Below are 10,906 nucleotides of genomic sequence, written 5' to 3' on the forward strand. Positions count from 1 at the left end.
TCTACTGAGGCTGAGAGAATGCGATAAAAATGTTTCCTAAAATTGTAGAGATGGGTTTATTGAGTCAAGGTAGCAGTCACACATTGGAAAATATGAGAAAACATCAAAGTAAGTCCAAAGAATGGTAAGCAGTAATCATTTGTTTTGGAAACAAGAGAGAGATACAAAAAGGTTTTTAGGAATTCCACAACCTCAGAGTCAGGGATTCTGAACTTGTGTAATATCTTTGGCTTTGTCGCTACAGGATCATTGGTGTGGTTGCAAAACACAAAGCTTTACAATATACACATACTTTCTCATTATGGACTGCCAACTGCAAGTCTGTTTAGTCTGTCCCATTTAATCTAATTTCTTTCTTGATGTCTGCTATATCATCAAAACTTGTGTTTATCCAACATACCTTGAAGATTCTGTATTTTTCCGTCATATAATCTTTCTTGTGGCTTTTCTTTTAAACATGTTTCTAGCTGTATCACCTCTTGAACAGATCGGCACTACAGCTCAAAAATAGTCAAACTCTTCAGGCAAAATGTTCCCCAATACTTTTCTTATTAACAGTTGAATACTGGCTGATCTTTGCAATATTAACAATTATCCATCCAGACTATTAAAATTGAAGCCCAGGTTATAAGCCATTCAAACAGCACTTTATTAGGGTAACCTCAGCTACTTCACGGATGGGCAGGCCACAACACCTCTGGGGCTTCACCACTTGGTTTCTGGCTCCTCCAAAGCTCAGATGGTACCCATTTCGGCTGATTAGAAGTAAAACTGCATCGCTTCTGCTCACATTTTGGGTCATTCTGGGGTAAGGTTTTTGTTTGTTGCTATTTTGGGAAGGGAAGCCCCCAAAGCAGTATTTTCTGTTGTCACTCATATGAGCAACATTATTTCAGGATCAACTTTATATCAACCTGTTGTGGTTTTAAAAGGGAAGAACATACAGAAACAGCACAAATGAAAGCTTGTTTATATTATTTTGCATTCAGTTCTGCATTTAAACAGAAGAGTGTGTTTCCTCTTTTAAAGTGAATACATTCAATGAAGTCAAAGTTTTTTTGTCTGGCAGTTCCTGATGCTGGGATATATTTTTAAATCCTTCCACCAGTTTCAGAGGAATGGAATGGAGCAACCAGTGGATGCTTTTGACTTGGAGTTTTGGTGACCCCTACTGGTGTTGACAGTGGCACACAAAACATACCAGCTTTGCCAAATTAAACAATCAGTCATGTAATGGTATATTTTGAGGAACATGTAACAGGGCCAATTGTTCATTCAAGGCAGGCACCCCATCATAATTAGATTACAATAAGGTTTATTTAGTTATGTGTCATCAAGTCAAAAAGAGGAGTTCAGAAAATTATATTGTGCTATGAATATGATTTTCCTGCTTCTTGGCAGGGGGTTGGACTGGATGGCCAACGAGGTCTCGTCTAACTCTATGATAAGAAAATTCAATTTTTCAATTTGTTACTGTGTGGGCTGCAACTAAGTTCAAGAAAAATACTAACATTTGAAGAGGGATGGCAGAAGATGTAATTGTCACTTCTCATTGAAATATCCTAATGCCTTGACCATCTTAACCCTGACTCCACTGCAAGACAGCAAATGAAAACAAATCAATAATAATAATAATAATAATAATAATAAACTTTATTTGTACCCCACCACCATCTCCCCAAAGGGGACTTAAGCCCAAAATTACAGTGCAGCAAAATAAAATACAAAGAAGCAAAAATACCATTAAAATAAATATATGAAAAAATAAAAAATAAACAGTTTCAAAATAACATGATAGAGAAATAGACATTTCATTTCATTATAAAACATATTGCACCTATGATAGGAACAATCCCATTGAACTCCAAACAAATATTCTTTTGAATCATAAGGCTGGATAGTAAGTAGATAAGCTTATACTGCAATCTAAAATTAATATACATCCCCACCCAGAGTGTGGTAATACATTTTACTTTCAAGATTTGGTCTGCTGAAGTCAATGTTAATTGTTGAATACTTCTGATAAATTTTGACTGTTCCATAACATGAAACTATTATGCCGCTCTTGCAGAAAAGTATTATTTTTAAAGCCTTCTCTTGAATTTCTAAAAATATCTTGGCTCCACATTTTTAAGAATGGAGAAGTACACTCATGTGGTCCTCAAATGGTGACGCCTCCATCCATGTTATCTTTCAACATGCTTGACACACTTCTTGTTTCATTTTCAGCAACTTTTGGCTGTTTTCCCCCCCAGGTTTATGACATTTTAAGGCACATAGGTGTGTTAAACTGCATTAATTCTATACTGTAGATGCAACTGTTTACAGGGTTAAGGTATAATTCCAACATATAATAGAAAATAGCTTTGCGCATTCCAGTTGCATTTCTAAAATGTCTCATGTATCTACTGCTGTTTTACAGAAAAAATAATTGGGATGGAATAAAATCTAGTAACTGTAAAACAACTACCTTGAAGAATGTGCAGAAACCTAGAAGGAATCGTCTTTTGCAGGCACAGATCCAGAAGAAAGATGGGTGAAGTGACTTCCTGCCCCACATCTGAGAGTGGCTCCAGAATACAAACGATGTCCCAGATCAACGTCTTGCCTGCCAATTCCCTCACTTTCAGCCTCACTCTGTTTTTAAATCAGTATACATTGGACTGAATCCTCCCCCTGTGCTGCCTCTGCCAAGAGGGATTCCCCACTATTTCAACTCTTTTCTTCCTGAAAAGAAACTGATGCATGAAGTGCGAGGTTGGAATTTCCTTTCCACCCTTTCAAGCCCAACACACCAACCACTGACCCTCACCACGCCACACTTTTGCCCTCCCTGTTGCTAATGTCTAAGGACACGGTTGCCTTGACTATTTAACATGGATAGAAGCCAAGTCAACAAGAGTGTGACACACGGCATAAGCACAAACAACAAAGTGAATTAAAGCTTTAAATTAGGGCCTTGTGTATGCTGAATGCAGTTTCAACCCAATAATGAAAAAAGTGGTTTTGCTGTGTGGATGATTACATAGGAAATCCTAACACCAGTTTGAGGCTCGAATGGAGATGACACAAACTACAAAGCAGTGATGCACATTTAGGCTTTTCTTTTCCACGCTTTTGTGGGAGTTTGTTATCAGAAAGCCATTTGAAGCTATTTCTAACTACATTAAGTGATTAATGTAGTGTAGATGGGACCAAAGTAAAGCATAGTTTAGAACTAAATAATGCTTTCCTTATAAGAGGGGAGGGGAAAATATAGTCACTGTAGATGGGACCTAGGATAAGCAAAATTGGGAGATACCCCGAAATAGAGCCTATAATGCACATAAGCATGTGTGTCGGTGTAAACCATGTAGCTTGGCAAAACCTATTGTGATTAGCACATGCCCATTAGGATGGGGAAGTTGGGAGGGGGCGGATTCTGTGGAGCCGCAGATACTGCAGATCCTAGAACCAGGTCATAGCCGGGCTTTCCAATGGTCATAAAGTGCTGTCCAGGCCTCAACTCAGTTCTAGGACTTGATGTTGTAGCTGTTAGTGAAAACTACCCTAAAATATGGAGCCCCGGGGGCACAATGAGTTAAACTCTTGTCCCGGCAGGACTGAAGATCGACACATCGCAGGTTTGAATCTGGGGAGAGCACGGATGAGCTTCTTCTGTCAGCTCAGGCTCCCCATGCGGGAACATGAGATAAGCCTCCCACGAGGATGGTGTTGTTCATTTGTTCAGTCGCTTCCAACGCTTCGTGACCTCATGGACCAGCCCACGCCAGAGCTCCCTGTCAGCCGTCACCACCCCAGCTCCTTCAGAGTCAAGCCAGTCACTTCATGGATACCATCCATCCATCTTGCCCTTGGTCGGCCCCTCTTCCTTTTTCCTTCCACTTTCCCCAGCATAATTGTCTTCTCCAGGCTTTGCTGTCTCCTTATGATGTGGCCAAAGTACTTCAACTTTGCCTCTAGTATCCTTCCCTCCAATGAGCAGTCAGACTTTATTTCCTGGAGGATGGACTGGTTAGATCTTCTCGCAGTCCAAGGCACTCTCAGAACTTTCCTCCAACACCACAGTTCAAAAGCATCTATCTTCCTTCGCTCAGCCTTCCCTATGGTCCAGCTCTCCCTATGGTCCAGCTTTGCCTATTCTTGCATGAGGACCCATTGCATTTCAAGTCCCCTCCTATTTCCCCTTGATTGTTTTACACTTTCTAAGAACCGGACTTCTGTCCTCTTGGTTTTCTATAGATCGCTCAGCAGAGAGAGGAAGAAAAGAGCGATTTAGACTCGGAAGTTCATGCCACGAGTCTGTTGAATAACTGTTAGCCTTTCCTAGCTCTAGGGGCCTTTCAGTGCGGACGATTAAACCAACGCTTTCCTTTTGCGCGTTACATCATCAGCGTGCGACGCGGGGGGTCTCCTTAGCAACGGAGAGATGCGGCAGCTATGGCGCTCACGCTGCCCTTGCTTCTCCTCTTGTTCTTCTCAGTGTCAGGGTTGTCGAAGGCCCAGGCGGAGGAGGAAAACGTTACCCTGAAGGCCGAGGAAGTAAACAGTACTTTGAAGCCAGAAGAAAGCAGCACTATTCTGATGGCGGAGGACATTAACAGTACTTTGGGGGCGGAGAATAGTACCCTGAAGGCGGAGGAGGCCCCCACGGAAGCGGCGCGCCCCAGCGAGACGCCCGAAGTCCAGAGGGATGAGAGCCCTGAATCTCCAGGCGGTGAGAGAGTATGGGATGATGCAGGCATGGGCAAACTTGGGCCCTCCAGGAGTTTTGGACTCCAACTCCCACAATTCCTAACAGGCCGGTAGGAATTGTGGAAGGTGAAGTCCAAAACACCCGGAGGGCCCAAGTTTGCCCATGCCTGTAATGCACTCTATGTGGGGCTGCCCTTGAAGACGGCTCGGAAATTTCAATTGGTCCAGCGGGTGGCAGCCAAGTTACTTACTGGGGCGACTTACAGGGGGCGGTCAACCCCCCTGTTTAAGCAGCTCCATTCATTTTCCGATCCCAATTCAAGGTGCAGGTTCTGACCTACAAAGCCATGAATGGTTTGGGACCCGCATACCTGCGTGACCGCATATCTGTGTACGAACCCACATGATCTCTCCGTTCATCTGGGGAGGCCCTGCTCTCGCTCCCACCTCCCTCGCAGGCGCAATTGGTGAGGACAAGGGAAAGGGCCTTCTCCATGGTTGCCCCTCGACTCTGGAACTCACTCCCCAAGGATATCAGACAAGCCCCCACATTGGCCATCTTCAGGAGGAGCCTGAAAACGTGGCTGTTCCAGTGTGCCTTCCCTGAATAAAGGAAACAATCCCCTGCAAATACTCTGAGAAGCACTTTAATTACCCGTTGGGTTGCTCTTTACTTTTGATTTAAAACCCTCCAAATAGAGACATCCTCTGTTCATGTCCAGCATTTATTTTAAAAGTTTTACATCTGGCCCAGCCATAGGTTTTTAAGTTCTTGTGTTTATTGTCTATTTGTGAGTTATATTAATTGTATTGTTTATTTTGTTTGTTGCTTGTTATTTTATTACTGTTTGTTGTTTTTGATGTGTTGTTGGGCTTGGCCTCATGTAAGCCGCTCCAAGTCCCTTGGGGAGATTGTGGCGGGGTATAAATAAAGTATTATTATTATTATTATTATTATCCATGTGCCGCCTTTTCAATAATAATAATAATAATAGCAACAACAACAACTTTATTTGTCCAACAAGCATGTGGACAATTTCAACAGAAAGGAAGAAACCATGAAAATGAACAAAATCTGGCTACCAGTATTAAAAAACTCAAAAATTACAACAGCAAAACAACAGAGGGGAAACAAGCAGGCACATAAAATCACTCTCAACAAAAGATTCCCCCCAGGCACTTCCAAGCCATTGAATGCCAGATGCCATTGAAATCCACAAGCATGTGGACAATTTCAACCCTGGTCATTCCATAGATATATAAACCATTTTTCCTACTTCCAACAGACCTCACTACCTCTGAGGATGCTTGCCATAGATGCAGGCGAAACATCAGGTAAAAATTGCCTCCAGAACATGGCCATATAGCCCGGAAAAACCTACAACAACCCAGTGATTCTGGCCATGAAAGCCTTCGACAATACATTGAACAACTTTATTTTTATACCCCTCCAACCACCTCCCCAAGGGGATTCGGGGCGGCTTACAAGGGACAAGCCCAAAATTACAAGTAAAACACAGCAGATTAAAAACACCAGATAAAATGAAAACACTCACAATTATAAAAAAAATCAAAACAATATGGCTGAGAAAAAAGAACATATCTGGGGTACAAACTCACTGAGTGCAATATATTCTGGCAGGAGCACAAGAAAAGTGAAACAATCAAATGGGGAGGGCTGGAAATACTGTCAACAGCATGTTGAGCTAGACCGGTGTAAAGTGCTGAGCTTAAAGTAGGAAACAGAAAAATTTCTGGTGGACTGCTGAATCAAAAGCATGCCAGAACATCCAGGTTTTTAGTTGACTCTGGAAAAAGGACATGGTGGAAGCCTGTCTGATCTCCCTAGGGAGGGAGTTCCAGAGCTGGGGGGCCACCACCGAGAAGACCCTCTGAATTAAGATGTAATTGCATTTAATGCATTTTGACACTACTTTAACGGCTATATTTCAATGTTATGGAATCCTGGGAGTTGTAGTTTGGTGAGGCACCAGCACTCTTTGGAAGAGAAGGCGAGAGACATTGTAAATCTACATATCCCAGGATTTCATGGTCTTGGGTCAAAAGTGTCAAACTAAACTCTAAATCAGAACTTCTTAAACATTCTCTCACACCAGAAACAACTTGCAGTTTCTCAAGTTGCTCCTGACACTAAAAAAAAAAAAAAAATCAATCAGTAACAGGTAGTGGAGCTCCTTTCTCAGTTCATGCCCTGGGATAGTCGGAGGCTTAGGGCCCTTCCACACAGCCATATAACCCAGAATATCAAGGCAGAAAATCCCACAATATCTGCTTTGAACTGGGTTATCTGAGTCCACATTGCCATATATTCCAGTTCAAAGCAGAAAATGTGGGATTTTATTCAGCTGCATGGAAGGGACCTTTGATGAACCCTGATTGCTTCATCTCTTTTTTTCTTCTGCTTCTTCCCATCCAGACTCACTCTGCCCCTGTGACCTCCATCCAGGTTTCTGTGACCTTAACTGCTGCTGTGATTCAAACTGTGGCTTACAATGCAACCTGGGGAGCTCCGACTGCCCCTTCTCCTTCTGCCTTCCAGGCAGCACCAGGTAAAGTGAACCTAATAGAGAATATCACCTCTATTCAGTGTATAAGGAAAGGTAATAAGAATTGACAAGCTAGCTAACAAGATTCTTTTATTTTCCTTGGGAATCTGTGTGTGCTTCAAATCCAAGTGTTTGATATTTTTTTTAGGAAAGGAGCTGAAATGCTAATGTTGTATAAAATGTCAATGTTGTGGGTTTTACATTGGTTTGGGAAATATAAAAACCTGTATTGAGGAATCTGGCTAAAGCAATGAAGGGATTATTTCTGCTCTGTCCTGGAGGTAAAAAAAAGACAGCCTAAATATGTCTGCTTATTTTGGAGTCCTGTTTATATAATTATAGATGGAAGGCTTTCATGGCATGGAAATGTTCCATTTCTTTGAGAGGTTCACTTCACATATGTAGTCTCATCCGTATGTTGGCAGGGGAGAGCTTTTTTATCTTGGCTACTGTCAATTGCTTCCTTGCACAGACTTTCTATGTAGAAGATCTCAGATTCAGATCCTGGCATCTGTAGTTAAAATGATCCTTAGGTAACGGGGTCAATGATTGCCAATTAAACTAAACACAATCCTGTGTTAAATAGAACAGTGACTGCTTTTCTTACACTGTAGATTTGTTTAGATTGGTATTTTCAAGGTAATAACCTGCATTCTTCAAGGCTACAGAATTCTCTAAAGTAGCCTTGGGGCAGATTTGCATGACTTTGGTATACCTGCCTCCTACAAAGTAGAAACAGGAGGAAAAAAGCCCAGCTCTTCAGTGGCTTCAAGTAGACATATTTAGGCTATCTTTTTTTGTTGACCTTTAGAAGCCTTCAGGATAGAGCAGAAACAATCCCTTTCATTATTTGCCCAACCTGTTCAGTAAGCCTTGTGCTTAGCCATACCCACTAGAAATAATTGTCTGGAAAATATTGTTGGTGCAAGTTTGCTCAAATAGAGCCTCTCTGATTTTTGTATGTTTATGTTTTTTGCTTAGGGCTGTGAGTCAGATGTGTTTGGACAAGTCTCTCATTTTCCGAAATAACACTCCCTACCGCACTCAGATCGTCCCTAGTTCTGATGGCTGTAAATTGCTCTTCTGTGTACAATTAAATGATTGTAAGTTTGAATTAACATCTTGATGGTTTTTCCTTTTGGTCAAGATTTTTTTTTTCTAAAAGCAGATTTTAAGTTCATAATGCAAGTGTATTTTTTGGCCGTTGATGAAGATGCAGTAGATACAATAGAAACTTTATGCAATTATTTTGTTATTATTAACCTTGACATTCTTAAAATACCCTCACAAGGAGTAGATTCTATTCTCTATTAGTTACCAAGGAAAGTTTCGATTATTATAATAATAATACAGATTACGCCCTGTCACCAAATTGGTGGAGGTCTGAGTAATCAGAGACAACAGTCTTTTCTCTAGTTGGTCCACAATTTCTTAAGTGCAGAGGTAGGCAGCTTTGTGCTCTTCCGATGTTTTAGCATAGAGCTCTCACCATACCTATCTGATTATTTCAGCTAGAGTTAGCAGATCTTTTTTTTTAGTTATTTAGTCCAAGATGATTGAAATCAGGAAGAATCTTACTTGCTTCTACCTGACTTCAATGATTTACTGTTTCAATTTGTTAAGCAGTGGGTGCTGTTTGACACCTGTAGGGGAGAACTGCAACAATTTGGCAGTAGTAAAATAGGCTAAACGCCTTCAGGATGCAGATAGGTTTTTAACCTGTCACTTTCCAAGTAAAGGTATAATTAATGATTAAACTATTTTGCAAATAAACCTCCTCCTCCTTCTTATACCCTCCTTTATCTCCACAAAGGGGACTCAAAAAAGGTACCTTAAAAGGTAAGTTTTAGTTAATATTGATTACACATATTATGTTAGATTCTTATTTATTGTGAGATGACATTAATGTGAAAAAATACTTTATTAATTAACTAAACATTAAACAGTAAGAAAACCTGGAAAATGTTTGTACCACTTAGCAATCATGTAATATAATGCTAACAATGAGTATTTCTAATATCATAATTAGCATTAGAAAATGCATATCTGAACAACACTGAGTATATAAGTTACCGTAATTATTAATACATGGTTGTCTTGACTGAATCACATTGTCTCGGCCTTGAATCACACTCTCTGCCTCAGAGAAAGATCCAGACAATCTTTTCTGTTGGCTGACAATGACATATAAAACAGTTACAATCCAACTATCTTTAAAATATATCTCAAGCAGCCATTACTTCTTCCCAATCAGAACCAACGAAAGCAGTATACAGAGTTATGACTTCTTCAGAGTTCATCATTGAAATACATATTAGAAAAAAAGATAGAGGAGAGATGTAAAACTCATACGTAATTCAAAAATGAGGCTGGCTGTTGTAGATTTTCAAAATGAAGATCATGCCTATATTGTATGTCCGAAGCTTACACTTTAAATTTGATAGGGAAGAAAAAATGGCTGATAGAAATATCTGTTAAAGACAGTTGAACTGGAATTATTTTTTAGCTTGGTGTCAGGCAGTATTGCTGACAGAAGAAAAGTTTGTTTACACCTTTCTGTGAAGCAGTGTGTGTGACTCAAGGCTGAGAGAGTGTGACCCAGCCAAGAAAACTAATTATTAATAACTAGTTTATGTACCCAGTGTTGTCAGGAAATACATTTCCTAATGCTAATTATTAGATATACTTATTGTTAGCAATATAATTTTATGATTGCTAAACTTTACAAGCTTGAATATATATATATATATTAGGTTGTCTTACTGTTTACATTTAGTTAATTAGTAAAGTTTTTTTTTTACAGTAATGTGATTTTATTATAAATAAAAGTCTTATATAAAGAGTAAATAATAAACTTTTCTCATTCAGTTTCATATTGGATGGATTTGCCAAAAGAAATAAGATACCACAAACATTGTGATGCTACTAATGGGTTTATTTTTTCTCTCTCGTTTGTATTTATAGCAAAACTGAACTACTTACAGGAACCACAGTTGGTTACAAAAGCAAACTTCCCAGCACTTTCAGCAGAATATGGAGGGCCATCCTTCATATTACCAGAACAAGCTCAGTCATCTCCAGCTGCTTTTTACCAGGTAAATTGACCCTAAGCTGTCCATAAATTACAGCACAAGCTTATTCAGATAGCCATGCTCTTACAGTAGGGTGAAGGAATAAGCAAATCGTATATTGGCGTGGTTTTAATTGTGTTTTACATTTTTATATTTTAATTCATTTCATGCTTCAATTGTGTTCACGCATTTGTACACAATTGTAGGGTTTAAACAAAGTGGGGTGTAAACTGAATGAATGAGAGAATGAATGAGAGAAAAAAAGATTGGCTTCAGTAATATCACTTTTCCTGAGGCCTACGCTCCTTTCCTATGTGTGTGTTGCTGTTTGTAAACTCTTCTTTTTTTTCATTTCAGATGGGTGATCCAATTCAGACATACTTTGCTTCATCATCTATGTTGAGTGTGCTCAGACAACCTGTGGGTATAGGAGTCAGCCAGCTTTGTCTAGATGAAAATCCTGCTGGTGAGCATGTTGACCTGAACAAAGATTTAACACTATTTATCAGTAATTCACAAATTTTGTGTGTACTTATGTGCCATTCACTGTTTCCAATAGCCAAAGAAACTAAT

General features: G+C 39.8%; 1 protein-coding gene across 1 annotated transcript; it reads left to right on the plus strand.

The window, feature by feature from the left end:
- The first annotated feature begins 4,387 nt into the window (after window positions 1-4,387).
- Window positions 4,388-10,366, plus strand: LOC132770831 (tectonic-3). The gene is made up of 4 exons (XM_067465884.1): window positions 4,388-4,717; window positions 7,133-7,265; window positions 8,244-8,365; window positions 10,227-10,366. The coding sequence occupies exons 1-4, from the start codon at window positions 4,441-4,443 to the stop codon at window positions 10,364-10,366; spliced, it is 672 nt and encodes a 223-aa protein (XP_067321985.1). The 5' UTR covers window positions 4,388-4,440.
- The last annotated feature ends 540 nt before the right edge of the window (window positions 10,367-10,906 follow it).

The sequence above is a fragment of the Anolis sagrei genome, chromosome 3 (genome assembly GCF_037176765.1).
Source record: "Anolis sagrei isolate rAnoSag1 chromosome 3, rAnoSag1.mat, whole genome shotgun sequence".
Lineage (NCBI taxonomy): Eukaryota > Metazoa > Chordata > Lepidosauria > Squamata > Dactyloidae > Anolis > Anolis sagrei.